This window comes from Spea bombifrons, chromosome 7, assembly GCF_027358695.1.
Source record: "Spea bombifrons isolate aSpeBom1 chromosome 7, aSpeBom1.2.pri, whole genome shotgun sequence".
In the NCBI taxonomy this organism is placed as follows: Eukaryota; Metazoa; Chordata; class Amphibia; order Anura; family Pelobatidae; genus Spea; species Spea bombifrons.
Genome location: NC_071093.1, coordinates 2,707,906 through 2,730,435, shown reverse-complemented (window position 1 = coordinate 2,730,435; position 22,530 = coordinate 2,707,906). Strand labels below are relative to the sequence as shown.

At 46.0% G+C, this 22,530-nt stretch overlaps 1 protein-coding gene across 4 annotated transcripts in view; it reads left to right on the top strand.

Moving 5' to 3' along the window:
• The first annotated feature begins 313 nt into the window (after positions 1 to 313).
• The window catches only part of TNS1 (tensin 1), a 116,254-nt gene continuing 94,037 nt past the window's right edge, over positions 314 to 22,530 (top strand). For 2 of the 4 annotated variants that reach the window (XM_053471586.1, XM_053471585.1), the window contains exons 1-3: positions 314 to 625; positions 13,083 to 13,197; positions 21,110 to 21,147. In XM_053471586.1, the coding sequence (XP_053327561.1) occupies positions 545 to 625; positions 13,083 to 13,197; positions 21,110 to 21,147 (234 nt within the window). In that variant the 5' untranslated portion in view covers positions 314 to 544. The remainder of the gene's footprint in view (positions 626 to 13,082; positions 13,198 to 21,109; positions 21,148 to 22,530) is intronic. The other 2 variants (XM_053471588.1, XM_053471587.1) reach the window with 1 other exon arrangement.

Sequence of the window (22,530 nt, the reverse complement as noted above, 5' to 3'; positions counted from 1 at the left end):
AATACCAAGGAATTAGGAGGTTTTTTTTCCAGCTCCCTAAAAAAGTTGCTTGTGGCTGCCAGCCTGGGGATGAGAAGGAGGGAGGAAAGAGAGAGAGAGAAAGCGACGAGAAAGGGAGGGAGAGAGAGAGAGGGAGAGAGAGAGGGAGAGAGAGAGAGAGGAAAGATTTTTTTTTTTTAGAGAATAAAAAAAGGCAGAGGGAAGGATTTGGCCGCAGCTCCTCCCCGTCTCTTCAGGAGGTGTTGGGGCTAATGTGAGGATGAAGGAAAAGTTGGAGAGGCAGGGATAAAGGAGAGCGGAAAGAGAGGGAAAGTATGATGTGGATGTAGAGCGAACGGAAGGTCTGGACTCGAGGGAACCTGGAGAAAGCAGGCGATACCGGGAGATTATCACAGGACCCGAGAAGGAGCCGGGAGCGACAGGGTTAAATCAAAGGGGGGTTCGCTTTTCGGCGGGGGTGCCGACCTACACTTTGTCTCCGAGCGCCATGGATGTGAGCGCCGCTCTCCTCGGGCGCAGTATTTTGGCTTAAAGTCGTCGGATCATGCCCTCCGCATCCCCCTGCTTCCCCCGACCGCATTCGGACCCCAGAATGACCTGGCTGTGCCTGTCCTGCATGCTGTGGGTACGTAAACCTCTCTAACGGCAGCTTTCATTCTCCTGCCTCTGCGTTTTATACTCCGAATAGCGGTGACGTGATTAACCCTTTCCGCTAGGAGGATGGATTGGGCGAACGGAGCGGTAATTATGATCGTCGATACAACAGCGTTAATCGATAATTAGCAGAAAGCAGCTGCCGGCGAGCCAGACGTCGCTCCCTCCTCTGACACCCAAAAAAGTCAAAGGCTGCTGCGTATTAAAGAAGGTTAATTCACGCCGAGCCGCTAGGTGCTTTAATGCAGATTCACAAAGTTTGGGGTCACTTAGGAATTTCCTTGTTTTTGAAAGAAAAGCAGATTTTGTCCATTAAAATAACATGAAATGGATCAGAAATCCAGAGCGGACGGGGTTAATGTAAGTGACTATTTAGCTGGAAAGGGATGATTTTCTAATGGAATCTCTTCATAGATCCCATCAGTCCCATCACTCCTGTGTTCCGATGGCCCTTTATCACTCCCATCACTCCTGTGTTCCAATGGCCTTTATCACTCCCATCACTCCTGTGTTCCAATGGCACGTTGTGTTCGCTGATCCAAGTTTACGTTTAAAAGGCAGATTGATCGTCAGAAACCCTTTTTGTAATTACGTTACAGCCAGAAATCTCCTTTCTTCCATGAAAACAGCCGAGTGACCCCAAACTTTTGAACCGTGGCGTAGTTGTAAACAAATTGTTAAATGATCGAAAAACGTTGAGCCACTAAAAGTTATTTAGAGGGGAGTCTCCTCTTATTTTGGGAGCGTGTTTTGGTTCAGCTCCAGGGTGTATGTATACGTTATGCATGTTCCTGTGGGATTCCGTGTATCACGCGTGTTGAGGCTCCGCTTCCCCGGTAATATTACGGTATTAGATCGCTCTGCGTACGCGGCCGCCTGGCCGTCGCAGGCTGCGGATTCAGCTTTGATGTAATTAAGTTGCCTCTTCGGACGGGGGGGGGTCCCGGATGGTGGTCCCGGGTAATATCTCTCATGATAAATCGATGCCAAGACGTTTGCTGACGGTCAGCGGCGAGCGGAGGGTAACCAGATGTGCGTAAATGCAGATAAACCCTGGAAATAACACAAATATAGAAATAATGGATTTATTCCAATCAGCTGGTTCCACTAAATAGGAACATAGAATGTTCCAGCAGATCGGCCCCATCCGGCCCCCGTCTAGTCGCCCGTTTCTCCTGCTGTAAAGACTCAAACCTTAATCAGTCGTTGGTCTCGTCTTAGATTCAGGAGCCGTATGTCTATCCCATGCATGTTTCATACCCTCACTGTATTACCCTCTACCACCTCTGCTGGGAGGCTGTTCCACTCATGTACCACCCTTTCAAAATGCTCTGGACATACCACCACCCTGAGCACCCTGAGGCGATTAAAACCCTCATCTGTTAGAATCTCAGCTAATGGACCTTTTGTTGTCTCAGGCAAATACAGTCATTTATCGCCGATCTTTCATGGCTTAATAGCCATTAGAAGGATTAGAAGCAGCAACAGCTATGATGTAATACAAAGTGCGTTAGTAGAACCTGGGCTGAGTCTAGTGATTCCCGGGAGCTGTTGCCGATCATCCGACCAGCAGAGGTGGAATTAGATGACTGTGGGGCAATTCATAAAGATGCCGCCGACGTAAAAATGGGGACGGTTGTGTTTGTGTATAAAGAGTTTTGCGGCATAGGTTTCCCACCATAGCTCACAATGACATCAAAAAAACGGGTTCATCCCATTTATAAATATTGTAAGGATTTGAGTTGTGCTGAAAATACCCCAAAACCACATTTATAACAGAATTTTGTGTAAAGTTATCAGTTATAAAATAATAATAATAACGATAATGATAATAATAATAATAATAACGATAATGATAATAATAATAATAATAACGATAATGATAATAATAATAATAATAATAGCAATAATGATGATGATAATAACAACAATAATAATAATAAATATGGCTGACAAAGCAGTACCCCGGTGTAAGTAAATAACCCGGGGCAGTTAGCAGTTATGAATAAGGCGTGCAGTACATGTATGCGTGTCGCGTGTTTATGTACGTTATACATGTAAGGGGCCGGGGGGGGGGCATTTGATGGTCCTCCGCACAAAGCGTTTGGATTAAATACCCTGAGTGAGGTAAATTTTTGGATCTGAGAGCTGTGAGGGTTCTGCAAGTTGCCACCGTGGGGTTTGTCAGTAAAGTTGGGCAAACAATGAAGGGAACTGCGAATATCGTAGAATTTTGCCCCTTTTCGGGTAACTCTCATGTTGATGGCTGCGAAAGTAGTGCAGAAGCTGTGAAGATCCGCTTACAAGTTGCGTGCGTCGTGGCCGTCTACTTTTAGATTTTTGGCCTCTTCTCCTAACGTTTCTCCTCCTTTGGAGTCCCTGGTCTACTGTTTGTGGTCCAGGCAGCGGTTGGGCCCTAGGGCCGCTTCTCCTCCTCCCTCAATAGCCCAACAAGGATGAAGGGATAATTCATGGCTGTTCCGCTGGCTGCTTTCATTCCCGTCCCGGGAGTCAAGTTCTGCTGTTTGCCCGGGGTCACGAGGCCTGTCTGAGAGCTCTTTGAGGCCTTTTTGTTAGGTCCTCAGGGTTTCCTTTTGGTCAGCAGGGAGGGTGAAAGGTCACCAGCAAGAGGCTATAATTGAGTGTCGGACTAGCCCCGGGCACTGTGCTGCTGGTCAGAGAGGTCACCGGGCCGCTGTCGCTCTCTGTGATGTGAGGCTCGGGCCGCTCCTGGCCTCTCCTCCTGCCACGGGTTGGTTTTCTGCTGTCTCTCAGCCGATGGCTCTTTGCCTGCTGTCCAAATACATTAACTTTGCCCAAAGTACGTCCAGATGTGAGAGCGTCGCAGGCCTCGCCGGGGTCCCTGATATTTAATTCCTTTAACCCTTTAGTACGCGGTTGTCCGGACGCCCCTGGAAAAGGTTTCTGTAGATATCCGAATAACAAGGAGCCTCACGAGGTTCTGACGTCGGCTTTAGTTTGGTCGCGGGGTGGGCTGGAGAATACGTTTTTTAAGTTAGATTTTGGTTAAATCCTCGGTTGCTGATTAGCAAACAGCTGGGTGATTTCAGGACCGCGCTGTTTCTGAGCGGTTTATAAATAAAATAAATAAAGCAATTTACATAACCCGCGCAGCCTTTGTATATTTACTTTCACTCAACGGAGTAAGTCGACCCTCGCGAAAAATAACATCGCCCATCGATTTATTTACCAAAAATCCCTTTTAGTGAGAGGCCTCGGTATACAATGCTGGGTATCTTCCGGGGGTTCTCATGCAAAAAGAACCCAGAAGAACTGGAAATGATGTAGAAAAGTTTTTTTTCATCACTGACATCAGATTAAAAGTTTCCAAAAATATGGATTTGTTTTTTACCCAAGTTTTAGTTTTTGCCCCCATAATATAATGTTTTCAGGCAGCTGCATATCAGCCATTTATATGAGTTCTCGCGCTGCTATCTGAGCCCCGATCTACTAAACCCCCCGACTCCTTATCATTCTGCCTGTGGGGAACAATAGAATGGCTCAGTCTTAGTCACCCAGCCAGACACTCTGACTAATGAAAGTGTATGGAGGAAGAGACTTCATTAGCATTACCATAAAGCGTCAGCTCCCTGTGGTGTTTGTGCTGGGAAAGCCACCCAAAATGTCACATGACTGACAGCAACGGCGGTTTCCATCGTCCGCTGGGTTTATCACGGGGTTTGGTGGTCTCTGGCCGACACGTCTCTGATTTATAATTCACCCAAATACTAACCGGAAAAAAAGGAAGTTGGGATGTAACATTCGCTGCCAAACAGACAAAACCACAATGATAATGAATGGTAAGAAAAATCTCTCTTGTTGCTTCATCCCTTCCGTGTCTCATAACTTTGGAGGGTTTCCAAAAGGATAACTGTGAATGAAGAATACAGAGGACTCGGAAAGTCTTCCCCAGCGGCTGTGTTTTTTATATTATATTATAGTGTTAATCTGAGTAAGTGGGACACAGACAAGGGATAGTACCAGGGGAGAGGTGGTATAAGGAAAAGCTGCCACTTGCCCCCTTGGTCTGCTTTAGAATGCAATACTTTTTGTTTTACTTGCAGTACCGCATTTAGCCACCAGGGTGTCCCAAAGAAATAAAGAGCTTACTGCGACCTTTACATGATATCTGGATCCATTCTGTGCTCTCCCTCTAAATACTTTAGAGATAATTGGAAACCAGCCTCTGACATATGTCTGGGGCTCCTGTATTACTGGGCCTTTTGGCTCAACCTGCCCCAAGGGCAGAATTCCCAGTTACTATGGTGAAATGGGGTGTTAATAGTTTAAAACAACTCGCAGTGGTTAAAATATACAGAAATCTTCTTTTCTGGTGCCTATTGATTCAATTGTTGATTTGAACCATTTACACAAGGTAGTAGGGGCCGAGCAGGGCCGGGAGGGTAACACTTAATGTTCAGCTTAGCTGGGTGGTCTTACCTGACGTGTGAATTCACCTGCTAAATTTGACACCTTGGATGCCGAGACCCGTTCGATGACCTTTATCCCCTATTTAATCAGCTCCCGTGTATATTTCTGTCAATGACTTTCTTTAAGTTTGTTATTAGACATAAATGAGTTTACAGCAGCTTTTGATAATAGATTTTTGGGGTAAGAAATGAATTGACTCCAATTGGCTTCTGGGAAGAGACGCGCATGCTGCGATCTGGAGCTTTAATCCATTGAAACCCATCCTGTTACAAAACATTTGTCATGTTCGTCCTGGATAGAATCTAACGACTGATGGATTCCTTCCTCAACTGGAATCATTTCTTGGACTCGCACCAAATGGAAAAAGACTTCTCCGTGATGTAAATGAAGAAGAGGTTTGGTTCTCTAGGACGGGATCAGTGAGATTAGAGAGGCTCTAAGTAAAGGTTTAGGAAACCACCTTGCGTTAGATGTTGCTGTATTGAGTTACATTGATACATTATTTACATTGATACATTATTTACATTGATACATTATTTACATTGATACATTATTTACATTGATACATGAAATTGAAACATTTTTCGTAAATTGTTACTGTTCAACAGACAGTTTACTGTCCCTGGCAGCCCCGCTAAATAAGAATGCATATTAAAGTACTCTGTGAGGCTGCCCTACTCCTTCGTGGGCCGATTCCTGCCCTGATTGACTTTTGAAGCAGCCAATCAGTTGCAAGAAAGCAATCCCATTGAAATTAGTGGGAGCACGTTTTGTGCATGCGCACAGAAGCAGAGCTTGGCTGGTGATGAAGAGGCGGCCATAGCTGGAGTGGCAGATCCGGTGGGTGTGTGGTGCTGTCAGCCAGCGGCCCACCGGGCGTTTGCCTAGTTTGCAAGTTCAGGGGGGAAAGACCCCCATCCGCAGCATTCCCCCCCCCCCCGAGCCACTGCTGGTGCTGACAAGAGGTGAGAATATCCTGTCGGCCTGACCCATCTTTGGCAAGACATTTAGCTGGGGGGGGGGTGGCAGAAGGGGACACCACAAACATTTAAAGGCACCACGCGGCTATCATATGCATTAAAGCGGAGGTGATGGCTGGAGACAATCCATTGAGCTCTTGTCTTACGCCGCTGCCGTAGCCTGTAGACAGTTATGGGGTTTTGTAGCGCGAAAGCAGGCAGCGGTCAGAGTTATCTAGAAAGTCCGTAGGAAGGGAAATCTTTTTTCTGACACGGTTGTAAAGCTGGCGTCCCCTTTAACGGCAGCCGCCGCTGGATTCTGGGTTGTGTTCTTTGGTGGAAGACCATTGACTCCAGTTCAAAAGTAGAGCAAACACGCCGGCTTTCTTCCGTATAATACGTAGCTTAGCGATTTATTGCGGGCTAATCAGAGAAATCTCCGAACGCTTCTGATTTCTGGAGCACAGAGTTTGACCCTGCGGTTTAACGCGCTGGAAACAACCTCCCTCCCCATAGCCGGGATCCGGCCAACTGTCCGGCCGATCGCCACTCTTGTGCTAGAATGTAAATGAAGTTGATTGTGGCCCCAGTGGACTCAGCTGTTCCTAAACGGGGATGAATATGCATAGGAGTCTCACCTGTTACCTCTGTCAGGCACTATGGCTGCTGGGGAGGAAAAAGGGGAACATTTAAAACTGGGCCCATCGGTCACCGAAGAGTAGGACACAAGGACCACTTCAAGTCATGAGTCGCATGTCACTGTAGCCACGACACACCACTGATGTCTTCAGTATTAACACTTCTTGGCCAATGGTCGATCTATAGAGTCCAGGGCTACACAGGGGTTAAAATGAATGGCGACCAATCTTTTTGTCTATTCTTTATGATCTGTAGGTTGCAGCTTCCCATTAAAGGTTGCATCTTCCATATATACCCCGTATACATCAACCACAGTGCCTCGGGGGTCCTTGTCCTCCGCCGTCTCTGTGGAGTTTCAGGATTTCTTTAGGGGGCCCCCTCTTAAAAAGTTTGGATTATTTTACTCCACCGCCTAATTCGATTTGCTGCTTCACGTCTCCCCACGTGACCCGTTCCGCTGGAAACGTCTTTTTCCTTCCAATGACTCCTTTTGTTTTGATTCCCCCCAGAAGTGCCGTGAAAAGTCAGCGGGGGCCGAGAAGTCACAGATCAAGGTTAATGAGCTTCCGTAGCGAGCCAGCTGCAGCCGGCGGGATGCCATTAAAGCCCAAGGTGTGGGGAGACGGCGAGTGACACTTTAACTATGCCGCGTCTCGCTAATTCTCCGGGCAAAAGCGGGGAATTGGAGGCCTCCGGGTCTCTGTTTCCGAAGCGGCTCTCGTTACTCGTCGTGTGAAGGGCCACAGCTGCCACTTGTTAGGACTCGAAATGTCCTATTTGCCGATACAAGGCGGTGGGAAACGAAATCTTTTATCCACATGGCTTTTGCCTCGTTCCTCGTTCCTCGTTACTCCTGGCCGGACTCCAGCTCTGATTTCATATTTTTAGTAGCTGGCTGTTAAAGGTCTTCTGGGTCTCTTTTCTCACACCTGCATAACGGTGAAATCCAGAAACACGGCACCCGGCACACGGACTAACATCACACCTAAACCCCGCGCACGTTTCTATTGGTCAAGAACAGCGCCGCTTACAAAAATGTTACCTTTTTTTTGTGCTCTTCAAAGAACCGGGATGGTGGCAGCGGTGGGATCCTTTCCTAAAGAGAATGAAAAATACATCACCGGTCCCAGAGCCATCGCAAAAAACGATATTAATGAACTGAGTATTATCATCATTTTGGGTGGAAATTTACAAAAATAAAAAATGAGCAGAAAATTTGAAAAAGGAGCTCTGTTTAGTTTCCCAAGAAGATTCTCTATATATTATAGTATTTTTTGTTAATAAAAATAGTCACAAGAACCAAAATAGCCATCTTACCACCAGGTACCATTTCACATTAACCCTTGACAACCTGAATGACTAGGGGAGTGATGTCCTCCAGACAATAATTACTATTGCCCTCTAATAATAAAATTATAATATTAATAATATTAAAAATAATGATAAATAAAGTAGGGGGGCTTCATCTTTTGTTTTGCTAAACGAAGCCATAAGAGCTTAATTGATAGAGCGATGGGCCGAGGGTTCTTAATTGGCGTATAATATTTTTTTTGAATTTTTGTATTCTGATACATATCTACTATTCTATAATATTCTTTATAATAGTCTAATTCTGTAGGCGTTGCTGTTCTTGCAAACATTGATTTATAGAAACAATATTTCACGTTCGTAACTTTGGATTTTCCGTTATTTTTTTTTTTTTAACTTTTATTGAATATAATTATGGTTTTATGATGTAAAAGGTTCATTTTAATGGAACAGAAAGTATTTTACCATTTTCCCTAAACTCCATGTGCCTCCAGTTATCACTGCACTGCTATAAAAGTGGGGCAATGGTGACTTTGTGCCCTCTCGCTGGGTATTTGTGTAACTGGGAGGGGCATTTAGAAGAATAATGGGGTTTATTTACCCCCGTTTAATTTATAAAGCCGTTTCCTGCTGTTTCTATACACATTATCGGGGCTTTTAGGGCTGTAGAACCCTGCGATCCCCTCATACCCAGCAAACATTCCGACCTCCTAGAAAAGAGAGAGGAAAGAGGGACATCAGTAGAGGAAAGGGGGACAGAATGGTTTGAGTCACAAAGAGGCTTCGTCCTTCTTAACAGAGTCACTTAGAAGGCATGTATTCTTCTGGAACGCCGTGTTTTGTGAAGTCAGGTGTGGCTTTCACCTCCATCTAGAGGTTTATCTCCTAAAACCCTAAAGAAAGTCTGAGCCTCAGAATCCTCCCGGCCTCTATTTCTTGGCATCTTATCACAGAGATTCCCAGTACAAGGTTCAGCTTCTCGACAATTCCTGTTTCTTCATTGACCTTTTGCTGATTAATGGCTTTTATGTTGTGAAATGAACATGTCTCAGCTCCGCGTGCTGAAAGCCTGCACTCACTCCGGTTTATTTAGCCGAGGCCAGAAGAATGAAGGATAGCGACGCTGACGGGCAGCAGGACAGACTCCCACGGTGATCATACCAGAACCTTTCAGACTCTCCCAGTGAAACCCTGTAAGGCTGGGCTGGCGCAGAACCAAGAAATGTTCCGGAGTGAGGGCCGAGGTGTATGAGGGTCCGGCTCGCCCCGGATAGAGACTTCTTGTTCTCTCTCTCCAGGTTTCTCTACGTTTTGGGATTTCGGGGTAGGAACATAGACATTATTGTCTATATCGGTTTAAAGTCTTTGACATACCTGCCCTTTTCGTAATGTCTCTTTCTTAACCTGCAAGAATCAGACTAATAATTAGAAAAATATCCATTCAACGACCTGCTGGGGGCCTCAGAACTAAATCTACTAATGTATCACACAAACTAACAAGTGTATCCATGGTAACCACTAATATTGGAGTTCTAAAGCAATTAATTGATGAGAGTTTTGATATTGGCCAACGTCTTGGCCATCTTGGTGGACAAAAATACTAAACTGGCCAAGCCAAGGGGTATCAGGTAGTCCTTATGCCACAACGTGGTGGGAAATGTGCGATATCACAGCCCGTGCCGCGTGGCAGCGCTCTGACGTAACTCATTAGTGCTTATTCATCAATCTAGGAGTTTGGAGAATACCTGAACACTTCAGCTCCCGTTATGAAGGAGCAACCCCGGTGAGCTCCACCTGCGAGAGGTTTGGTGTCCAAGTCTCCTTTAAACTCGCGGTTTAGTGAATATGGCCATTTGTGCCTGAAATGCCTACTTTTCACATGTATGAAATGTGTTCTCCATACAAGTCTCCAAACCTACTGAAAGTAACCGGAAGTTATATTTTGCGTTGCGGACCGGTTCTTGGAGTTTTTATCCCGGGGGGGTGATGTCATGGTGTGCTCGGCGGTTAGATGGCGTTCTGTTACTGAGTGTTTTCTTGAAGTCCCAAAGTGTCGAGTGTCTCTCGGGCTGCCCGTCCTGCTCGCCAGAAGATGCCGGAGAGATCCCAGTTTCTGGAACGTGAGACCCAGATAAGAGAAGGAGGGATATCGGTATTACCGGCAAATGCCAGCAAGATGGGTACCGAGCCGGAGAAACAACGAATGACTGTGTTGGAGGGATAAGTTATTTCTTACAAAACAGAAGAGAGAGAAACTTATTACATAAGGGGAGTAGAAGTTAATATATACCCTGCCGCTCCAAAGTTTGGGGTCACTGAGCTGGTTTTTTATGGAAAACAAGGACATTTCTGGCTGTACTTGGATCAGCGAACATAACGTGTCATCAGAACACAGGAGTGATGGGAGTGATAAAGGGCCATTGGAACACAGGAGTGATGGGAGTGATAAAGGGCCATTGGAACACAGGAGTGATGGGAGTGATAAAGGGCCATTGGAACACAGGAGTGATGGGAGTGATAAAGGGCCATTGGGACACAGGAGTGATGGGAGTGATAAAGGGCCATTGGGACACAGGAGTGATGGGAGTGATAAAGGGCCATTGGAACACAGGAGTGATGAGAGTGATAAAGGGCCATTGGAACACAGGAGTGATGGGAGTGATAAAGGGCCGTTGGAACACAGGAGTGATGGGAGTGATAAAGGGCCATTGGAACACAGGAGTGATGGGAGTGATAAAGGGCCATTGGAACACAGGAGTGATGAGAGTGATAAAGGGCCATTGGAACACAGGAGTGATGGGAGTGATAAAGGGCCATTGGAACACAGGAGTGATGGGAGTGATAAAGGGCCATTGGAACACAGGAGTGATGGGAGTGATAAAGGGCCATTGGAACACAGGAGTGATGGGAGTGATAAAGGGCCATTGGAACACAGGAGTGATGGGAGTGATATATATATATATACAAGCAAATACAGAGACTGCAGGAAAGAGACGGATAAACCGTCCGTGGCGCGTTTGGGACCCGGTTTCCAAAATTATGAGGATTTATAAAAAAACAAGCTGTCTATAATTGGCTTTAATGTTTGTCCTTATAAGGATCCGCTCGGCGACGGAGTATGCAGCTGCAGGAATGAATTTTAACATAAAAATCAGGAAAAGCAAAATGCCAAATGTCTTTAAATATATCTAAAGAGTTTATCCTGGAAGAAGTGTAACAGCGCAGCTGCCCAGCACTGAAAGAGTTAAAGGGTTCACTAGTAGAATTTAGGGTTAACTCTTCTTTAACTGGGCTGAACTGCACAGGGATGATATATGTCCTCGGATGATTAGTGTTATTGTCCTACCCAGTCGGTATGGGGGTATAAATTAATACCCTGCATGGTGGGTCCTGGGGCATAATTCCCTGCTCTCTTTTTTTAATACCCTTGCTCTTTTCTGTCCTTCTCACCCTGAAGGACGTTGCGGGTTCCAGCTGGAGTCCAGATGTCATTAAGACGGAGAAATCAGAACCGCTGTATGTGGGTGGTCCGAGGCAGGTCAGCGGGTGGATGGGGGGGGGGGAGAAGGACAAATGGGGGGAGGGATGAGGGTTACAAGAGACCTTTCTCACTTTCGCCTTTTCTTTCTTCCTTAAAACGAATTGCAAGGAATGAGTTCATTTAACAAAAATTGTATTGTCTTGGTGGGGGTCTCGGGGAGGCCTGGGGGGCTCAGAACCTCACTATTAAAATCTCTTATTAACTATTTAGGGGTTCACTCCGTTCAGTTGGTTGTTGACTTAAACTGAAGTCCCTTCTGCAGAACTTTGTCCAATGAATTATTCATAATGTTACTCAAAGGCCTGCATTAGTCCTGCTGATGGAGGGATCGGTAACTTTATATTTCAGAGAAGGAGAACAAGAGGCCAGAATCTAAAACTAGAGGAAGTAGATAAGTGGAACAGCCTCCCAGCAGGAGTGGTAAACGCTGATTCAGGGAGAGAGTTTTAAAAAATGTAATCTGCTGCAGACTTCTACTCCCATGACGCACATACAGCATGCTTCATGGGAATTATAGTCTAAAGCAGCTCAGAGTTTTGACTCCTGGTCTCGTTGGTTGACGGTTCCGGTCTCTCTTTTATTAGGAAAATTTGGCGCTTTGCGAACAACAATGAATTCTTATAATCATCGGAGCTTACAAAATGTGGCATTTCTGTAAAAAAAATATTTTTGTGGAAATGTTTTAAATGTTTTTACATTATTTGGGAGGCGGAGAGAATTTTCCACGTTTTTGTCTTTTGTGTCTTTCCAGTCGCAGAATTCAATTTTTTTTACCCAGAATTACCCCAAGATCCCTGCAGATGTTTTAGGAATTGCCTGCCTGTGATTAATTGCAGCCAGATGTGTAATTTAACTCCTCCAGCACCATAACGCTGCAGTTAGATATATGTATCTTTAAAATTCCACCGGCCCCTCTGGGTTTTGCCTGCCACGGGGGGCACAGTTTAAATGATTAAACTGCGTTTCATGGGGTCTGAGTACCTATTAACTCTATGCAGACCTGAGTGCAGCAGGAATCGGTCTCTGTGTCACACAAGGGGTTAAATCAGTTCTTTATGGAAATATTATGAATCAATCACCATTGTTCATAGTAAGTATTTGGCGCCATCTGCTGGTCACTGAGCAGAAAGCAGGCGCTGCCGGTGAACGGATCATTGAACGGGGTCGACCACCTCTACCTGTCTATGGAGCCCTGAGCCCAGCTTCCCACATCTATCACAGGTGTCCTTACGTACTGAGAAGGTGGTAGATAAGTGGAACAGCCTCCCAGCAGAAGTGGTAAAGGGTAATACAGTGAGGGTATTAAACATGCATGGGATAGACATACGGCTCCTGAATCTAAGACGAGACCAACGACTGATTAAGGGTTGAGTCTTTACGGCAGGAGACTAGACGGGGGCCGGATGGGGCCGATCTGCCGGCAGATACTATGTTTCTAACATTCCTTTGTTCTGTATACAGATGTTTGTTTGTTGATCGGTTACTTTGACTCGTTAGTGAGATTCTTTCCTTTTTTCCTCCTCTATCAGCCTGAAGATCTGGAGGGTCAGAACTGCCACACGTTCAAGGTGAAGAACTTTAAGAAGGTGAAGTCGTGCAGCGTGTGCAAGCAGGCGATCACCAGAGAGGGGAGCGCATGCAGGGGTAAGTGACAGCTTCTGGTGCAAAAATGCCCTGCCCTGCGCATGTCCCGCACATATTGTTACGCAGATCACAGCTCGTAGGCTGACTCCCTGGACCTTCTCTCCGGCTATATGGTGTTTAATAAATAGTTAAAGGGACAATTTAAAGTCCCAGGCAACCTCAGCAGCGAATGATGGATATCGGAGTCCTTTGTAATTACTCCAGTACACATTCTTTAAATCTTACGGAGAAGCTTCAGCTCCAGATCTGCAGCAGAACGTCTCCTCCGCGCTAAGAAGATCTTTTGGGCAACATGCGCACGTGGGTCCCGTTCTCTGAGCCGGCTCTGGAGCTGACCGGTGGTTGGTTTCCGCATCGGGGAAAGGGTAGGGACGGGGCAAATGCATATTGGGGGGGGGGATGCTGCTGAATCCCCCCATACATTTGCAAGGAGGACATCACTGAAATTTAAAGGGACCACCCAGCTATCATATGCATTAAAGTGCGCGTGATGGTTAGCGTGATGGTTAGAGTGATGGTTAGTGTGATGGTTAAAGTGGCTTGCAGCTATCATACATACATATATACACACATAAACTTAATCAAGCACATATTAATTACAGATATACATACTTTGTATTTACCCCAACAATGGTTACCGTGGTGGTTAGCGTGATGGTTAGCGTGATGGTTAGCGTGATGGTTAGCGTGATGGTTAGAGTGATGGTTAGCGTGATGGTTAGCGTGATGGTTAGAGTGATGGTTAGCGTGATGGTTGGCGTGATGGTTAGAGTGATGATGGGGAGATAAATGTTAAACTCTCCTGCAATTTCCCACTGTAGTAAATAAACATCTTTAGTGTTTTATTCGCTAAACAGTGAGGTTGGGAAGCTGTATTTGAAGACCCCCGATGTGTGGGCAGGGTGGGCATCCTGGTCCGGGGTCACCGCGTGGGGTCACAGCATTAATTATAGGAAGTTCTGTATCAGCTTCTGAGTCGGTTCCACATCTGACAAAGAAAATAAATATCAGAAGGACTTCCTCGGCTTAGGAGCTGACATTTAATGCCTGACCCGAAGGAAAGACTTTGCGATCTAAGCTCTGTTAACCCTACGAGGCGCCCTCCTCTATAAGTGGACTGTGTACTGATAGAGGTAGAGCTTGGCGGGACAGCGGGACGGAGTGGCAGAATCAGGACTGGCCCGCGCTAAGTGAGACAGTTGGGAGGCATGAGAATGTATAGTGAGTTGGTGAGTAAATTGATAAAATCCTTTGCACCAAAGGTGGAATTGCGGAGTCTCACTGCGGGGGTAAAAAGTTCCGAAACCGTTCCACTCGGCTGAAACACACGCATGCGTTCTCTCAACACACGAAGCGCAGCATTCTAGAATGTGACGGAAGCTGGAAAAACAAAACAAATAGTTTGAATTCCTTCACTGCTTTTTCTCCCCGTATAGAGAGTCTTATAAGTTATGTTTTCTCCACCGATGCGTCAGAAAGTAGCCAGAGGGCGGCAATCTTTAGCATTCCGCGTCTTATTGTCTCCTTTTGGGTTCCGATTGCTGAACAAACCACGTAATTAGTGCAGATGACATTTTAACTTGGGAATGAATACGACGCGTAACGTAAACCGCATCGTGCGTTATCAGCGAGTGGCTGATGTCCCCGGCGCTGTCCGAGGCTTCGCGCTGCCGCGGTTCTTGCGCGACTGGATTCCCTGCGGCGTGGCACTCGGATTGGGTCACCTGATGGAGTAAACAGTTCAGAGAATGGCAGGACCTCATTAGCTGTGCGGGGAATGGGATCACCTGAGACAGGATACGGCCCCATGCAGAGAGTGCCGGACGGGGGGGGGGAGAAGTGACAAAACAATTAACAGGCGATGAGTGCTAGAGAAACAACGAAATCAATGGATTTTGCACCATAAGGTGGGCAGAGGGGGCCGCTGGGTAGGGGGATATTCAGCAGAACTTTTTTTTTCTTGACTTGCAGTTTCACTTTTGGCCACTGGGAGCGCCGGTGAGATTCTCCAGTAGAATGTTGGGGTTTGTGCTCGTTGCGAACATTCTTTCCTTGAGCGACGTTGTTCTTCCACGCCGTTACCGCTCTATTTTGCTATTTAACATTTTCAGCCAATTAGCTCATTGCCTGAAAAAAACTGAAGTGTTTTCCTAAAACTAGGTGAGTCTGAGGACATCGCCGTCTGGAGTTGGGTGTCGCTGATCCGGGCTCCGCTTTTGCAGACACCCGGTGTAAGCGTGTGTACGCGTGTTTAGCATTCTGGAGTGTATTCACCAAACCGATGGTTTTCAGGAGGAGAACTGTACTGAGAGGTTGGTAGATATATGGAACAGACTTCCAGCAGAAGTGGTAGATGATAATACAGTAAGACTCTACATTAAGCAGCAGGTAGACCGGCAGGAGGGGGGTAGGATTTGGACAGGGGGGCTTCGGGAGAAACCCACATGGATGAGGGGCGGGGAGGCAGTAGGATTTTGCATTCACCCCCCTGCAATGTTGCCAGTCCCGTTAACTGCCCCAAAGTGGTAGTGGGGGGATAAGGGCCGCACTGTAGTGGCCCTAGGGCTGAGGATGGAATCATTCATCAAAATAAGGCATATGTCCTAAAATGCCCAGCTTTGCCAGTTAACCCTCGCAGTGACGGGCGGCTGCGTTACTCATTCCTCTGGAACACAGACTGTTGAGGAATGTGAAACGGGGAGAAAAAATCCTCGCTGGCGGCAGAAACACATTCCCCGATTCCCCGCGTGTTTACAGATCCCGCCGCCGCACTTCCAAACAAGGCCTGGAAGGAGCCGATCCCCAAGTCCCGCTCCTCATACCCCTTTATGGCCTGCCGGGGGTATCGGCGCGTCCCTCCTGCCCCCCCGACCGTCTCTGAGCGCGGCTTTGCTGCACTCAAACGTTGCGATTCGCCCACTGAGTGGCTCTCCTTTTAATGTGTTAACCCTAAAAATGCCAGAAGCAATGACCCGCGCGTGGCTTGGTCTGCGCTTTTGTTTGCCGCTGGTTGGCGCCACCAATTAAGTGACTTCTTTAAAGAAGTCGTTTTTAAAATGATTTTTGGGTCAGCGCCGTTGCATTTTGCCCTGAATAGGGGTCCAGAGTCACGTTAATCGTTCCAATGAGCCCAAAACTGGGAGGAGCCGCATTTATACCTACAGGGGTCAGCCTAGGGTTAGTGATGGCACCGCACGCTTACACACACACACTCTCACCTACCACACACTCACACACACTCTCCCCTACCACTAACTCACACACACGGATAGAGCCTGGGAGGCTGAATGGATGATATCACGTCGGCTATCAGCCCTCTGGAATTAGAACTCATGACAGAAATGTAAATATTCTCCGGATTACCATAATTTTGCGGTTTGATGACAGAGCCGACCGGCTGAGCGATAACCAAGATATTCCGCCTCCTTTAACGTTTAATCCTCCAGACGAGGAGAGAAGTTCTTTTACTTTATAAACGAATGATTTGCTCCGGGGGAGCGTCGCTACCGCGGCCTCTGCCAGAAATCCATCGGCGGGACTGGAAATGGTAAAAATCTATCATTTACCAAAAAAAAATGTGCAGTGACATCATTCGGCCCCCATCCAGTCGGCCCCTTTTTCCTGCTGTAAAGACTCAAACTTTAATCTTAGATTCAGGAGCCGTATGCCGATCTCATGCATGTTTCAATTCCCTCACTGTATTAGCCTTTACCACTTCTGCTGGGAGGCTGTTCCACTTATCCACCATCCTGTAAGCAAACTATCCATAAATGCCCAGTGTCTGGATTCCTATACCGACGGACAGCACCGGCTGCACCCACCGGGCCGGGTCACTGTCCCTTTAAACGGTTTCCTTGCTCGGGCTGCTGCTCCGCTGCAGCTTCTGCCCCTCCTTGGGGCCGTTTCCGTTCTCCGGGTCCCAGCAGCGCAGAGAGGAAGCCGGTATTGTCACCGCCTAAATGGACTTTTCCTCCCCAGTGAAAGATCGGAAAGCGAGCGTGCGGCAGCGGCGCACCTGACCGGGGTGATAACGCCACTTGCCCCGGCTGCCCTCCGCGCGCCAGAAGGTGACCTCACCTTTTAACCCTTTATTAACCGTCCCCATCATCTTTACCGTAACTAAATCTTTTCATTAAAACGACCCGGATTCTGTGTTTTTTTTCATCTGTCCGTAATTGTTTTAGAGATATTTAAAGTTTTTACATCCCCCCTCCTCCCCGCCAGAGCCAATCAGCAACAACCAGCGACTTAATAGAGGAGAGATAACTGAATGGGGAGGGGCCGGTCCTGATACATACGATGCTTATGTTACCGGAATACCAGTGACGTTAGCTGAAAAAAAAATAATTAAAATAATGAAATTTAAATTGAAATGAGCTAAAAATATATTTTCTGTTTGTATTAATAACTTTTTAAAATAATAATATAAAATAATAACAATAATAATTAATTTAAAATAATAAATAGTACATGATAATACTTAATAATATTAAATAATAATAAAAATAATAATAATAATACTTATTATTATAAAGACTCAAACCTTAATCAGTCGTCGATCTCGTCTTAGATCCAGGAGCCGTATGTCTATCCCATGCATGTTTAACACCCTCACTGTATTACCCTCTACCACCTCTGCTGGGAGGCTGTTCCACTTATCTACTACCCTCACAGTAAAGTAAAACTTCCTTACAGGCCTTTGTGGCATGCGTTCCCAGGGACTTGCTGGAAATGGACTATTACTAACGTCGCTTTAATGATTAACCGGCCATTTTGAATGTTTTATTATTCCGGGAAAGTTTGCTACATTTTAACTCATCTGTTTTTTAAATGGGATGCTTTAAATATTTAACCATTTGTAGGCCCGCGCGCCGCCGGCTGCGCATGGTGGGAGTATCGCGTGTGTGTTCACCGCTTGCTGTTGATGAAAGGAAACGTAGCGCCGACCCCACCTAAAGCGAAGAGAGGAAACCCAACAATGGAGTTCCTCCCCGCATCACACGTTAATGAATACGATCTCACCGGAGGAAATTAACCCCTCGTTAACTGATTGCTTGGCTTTCCTCTCCTGTGTGGGCCGTAAACACATACAGCAAACAGATAAACCGCGACTGAAGCCACGCAAAAAGGGTAGATCAGCAGATCGGCCCCCAGCCGGCCCCCGTCGAGTCGCCCGTCGCTCCTGCTGTAAAGACTCAAACCTTAATCAGTCGTTGGTCTCGTCTTAGATTCAGGAGCCGTATGTCTATCCCATGCATGTTTAATACCCTCACTGTATTACCCTCTACCACCTCTGCTGGGAGGCTGTGCCACTCATCTACCTCCCAACTTTTACCCCCCGGGGAATCGGGGGATGCTGGGGGCCGGATCTTGGGGGGTAGCGCTATTGTGCATGTATTCAGTATGCATTCTCCGGGGTCCCAGGCGCCAGTTGTGATTGTGGTCCCGTATCTCGCTGTCCCTCTCTGTCCCTCAAAAGCGCCAAAATCGGGACAGTTGGGAGGGATGTCGGATATTTAATTTACGTTTTTAACGTCCCTGATACATTTTTGGAGTAAAATTGGGCGGCGCGGGCTCCTCTCGCTAACGGAGATTTATATCGCTGCTGGAAGTCGGGAAACGAGCATTTTGGGGGAATTAAGAATTTTTGGAGCATAAAAAACAATCATAGAGGATGTTAACCCCTCGGTTGCTAGGCATAGTGCAGTCTGGCATGTGATGGGTTAAGGCAGCATTGCGAGGGTTAATGCGCCACCGCAGGCCTCGCTCTTGTTTTAGTTTTTACTTCCCTTTAATTAAGTGGAATGTGGTGATCCCGTTATAGCTTCCCGTTTCCCCGCCGCGCTCTGACAGTCCCTCCGTACACGCGAAGAATTTCCTGGCGTCCGGCTGGACGTCACTAGCGCATTACATAGACACGACATAGACGTATTTTCACACTGACCCTCTGGGGCAAATGGGACGAGTGGGGCAATTTTTTTTTAAGGTTGTGGCTGGGGGTGGGGCTTTTCTCAGTATTACAAGTGCCAGGTGAATCACCCTATGATGTCATACACGTGACGACGTTCACTGCACTAAGCGAATCCCTCAGCTCTGTTTGTTTGCCCACCCGACGCGCGGCAGTCCTGATACCCCTGGGGGTGGTTTGGGCTCCGTAGCTTTTATATAAAGGGTTTTTAAAAGCCTCCAATATGGAGTCCACGACCCAAACCACGAGCCCACCGTGAATCTCCGAATTCTTTGACTTTATTGACCGTAATTCTCTGTATTTTGACCCAAAATTTAAAATCAAAATTCTAAAACTTCTGACCCTCTGGGACTCCTTAAATATTAACCCTTTCACAAAGATTTCAACTCGATGATGGTGGCAGCCGGTCAGTCCTTACTGAAACCATGATTGGATCAGGAGGTAAAGGTATTCTGAAGGGAGTCACCTGTGTTCAAGCAGGGATCCTAGCTGTGATATAGCAGGGATGCTCAGATATCATTAAACCTGAGAGGAACGTCGCTTGCAGACTGTGTGACCCCGAGAAGCTGCCCCTTCTCCCCGAGACTGGGGGCAAAAAGAAAAACCCTTTTACCTTGAAATTGCCATTTTTTGTGAACGTGACTGAAGCTTTGTCTGAAATTGCAGGAAGTTTAGCGCCCCTGAAATGACCGCTTTTTGCGTGAAAGGGACGGCCTGTGTTCTAAGCCTGACCTGAAAAAGCCGGCTCTTCACCAAAACGTGTTACTTCCTTACATGCCGCCAGGTGCAGACCTGCGCAGGGACAAAGGCTGGATTGTATGTGGAGTAACAGCGCCGGGCCCGGCTTACATACGTGTGCACCGCAGAGCGTACGTTTTCTGCTTCTCTAAAATTAAGGGCCTTTTTTTTGGGGAATCCCCCTCCCTGCCCCCGCTGCCCCCCCCACACTGGGTTCTCTGTTCTAGGTGTATGGAGCGAGGCTTACAGTTAAATCCCACGCATTTTTATAGCGCCATCATATTCCATGGTGCTGTACAACGGGGGTATTGCTGTCATTTTTGCTTTTTTTTTATTTTTATTTTTTTATAGCTGTTCTGTTAACCCCTCGTGCTTGTGAGTTTAACCCACTGGTTGCTAGAATGCGCAGCTGATGGTTGGAATAAATAATGGAATCATTTCTGGTTATAGAAAAAAAAAATTGAGAGTTTTTTTTGTCTAAAAAGGCAAAAAAGCCATTTTCAACATTTAAAGTACAACTTTCATTAAAAAAATCCAATGATATAAAATGCGCAAAATAGGCCCTGGCTGCAATATTTATTTTTATTTCATTTTTAATTAATACATGTAATTATTATTATTATTATTATTATTATTATTATTTTAAATAAATAAAAATATAAATTGTATTTATAAATATATTTTTAATAATATTAGATATTTAAATATTTATAGATTATAAATTATAAATATTTAATATTAATTTTACAAAATATTCTAAAGGTAATTAACCCCTTGGTGCACGGTTCTCATAATTTTAGGGGATAAGCATGAGTGAGTGATGGCTATGTATGTAATGGGGGGTAGCCATGCTTGTGATGCCACATGGCTGTGTGTGTTCAGTGTAACATGACTCCCGGGGGGGGGGGGGTTAGGAGGGAGTAGAAATCCTGTTTGTTTTTTGGTTTGAAGCATTTAGTCCAAGAAAAAAAAAAATTGTGGGGTAGAATGTGAGGCCCAGGCAGACATCGCTCGGGGCCGGGGACGCCTTCCTACAATGCAGGCAGTGTCTGGCAGGGTGAGCCGGTACCTGTGGGCCAGGGGCTAGCGCTAGCCGGCGGCCTCTGTGTCTGCCGGCTGTATAGAGAGGGGACTGAATGCTGTAATGCGGTTTCTTTCTCAACGCGGAAAGATTTTTAATTGTTTTTTTTTCTTCTCCCAATTCAGTCTGCAGATTGTCGTGCCACCGGAAATGTGAAGGCAAGGTGAGGTCACATCGGCTTCTTTTTAACGCCTAATTTATATATAATAATGTATATTTCATAGTTACGCCTTTCTAAAGCATTGCTATTGTATTATTATTGTTATAATTGTTTTGTATAGCGCCATCATATTCCGCAGCGCTGTACAATGTGTCTCTTATATGTCTGGGCGCCAGATGAATTTGGTTCCATGATCGCAAACAATTCACATCCCTGTGAAACACAAAGGGTTAATGGACAACTTGTTTCAGGTCTTCTATTAACGCTTGGTGTGCCAAAAGGCATTAGTGCGGCAATTATTGGTCAATAATAGTCTGATCGGGGCCGGGAGGGCCAAATCGCGCAGGTTAATCGACTCTGACGTTCCCGCCCGGATGGATAGTGAAGGTTCCGAATGCTTGACATTTTGTTACCGATGGAATTTATGCGCTGATGACATCATGTTGTTTGATTGAAGTCGTCGCCATGCGTTCGGATCAAATTATTGCTTTTTTGAGTATTATTTTCCGTTCCGGTGATTTGTGTAGCGCCGTTGCAATAGGGATCGAGGAAACGTTTGAGCGCGGCCCGCCTTACCCCTTACCCCCTGCCTCTGTAAGTTACGTTATTTACTAACCCGTTGTACAGCGCTGTGGTATATGATGGCGCTATTTTCCAAAGGACATTTAGAGCATTAACACACATACTGGCACAGAGGGGCAAGAGGGGCAAGAGGGTCTCTGCTCCCGTGAGCTTACAATCTATTTTTTATTTATAACATTTCTAATGAATCAGAACAGTACGAACACTTTTCTATATTCTTATTTATTGTTTTATATAGCGCCAACGTATTCTGCAGCGCCGTACAATGGGATATTCAATCGGAACGCTTAAAATGTGTCCCCCCCCCCACACTTATTTATACTTTGGCAAACCCGTGTCACGAACCCTAACTCATGGGGAGGCGAGGATACAAAGGTGCATAAAATCAGGGAGGGGTCCTCGGCTCAGAGCTTACACTCTAGAGGTGTCGAGCTCCCATCTTCAAAGGCTGCACACCGCGGGGTAGCTCTGCAGGGGGTGCACGGGGTTAAATGTTTAATTACATTACAGGATCCTTATTGCCCCAGAAAAACAAATATTTAGCTCACTGAGATCTAAGTTTTTAACGGTAATGATGCTAATGAATGCGATTAGCAGGGCATGCGCGGGGAGGATGATCACATATGCATTCTATAGGGGTTTATATTTTTAATGATTATTTATATAATAATTAAAATCATGTTACGGAATATTATTTATTATTATTTTTATTATTTTTATTATTATTAATGATTGAGCCCCGAATGTACAGCAGCTCCAATCCAGCTGCTTGTTTTTATTTATTATATAGCGCCATCATATTCT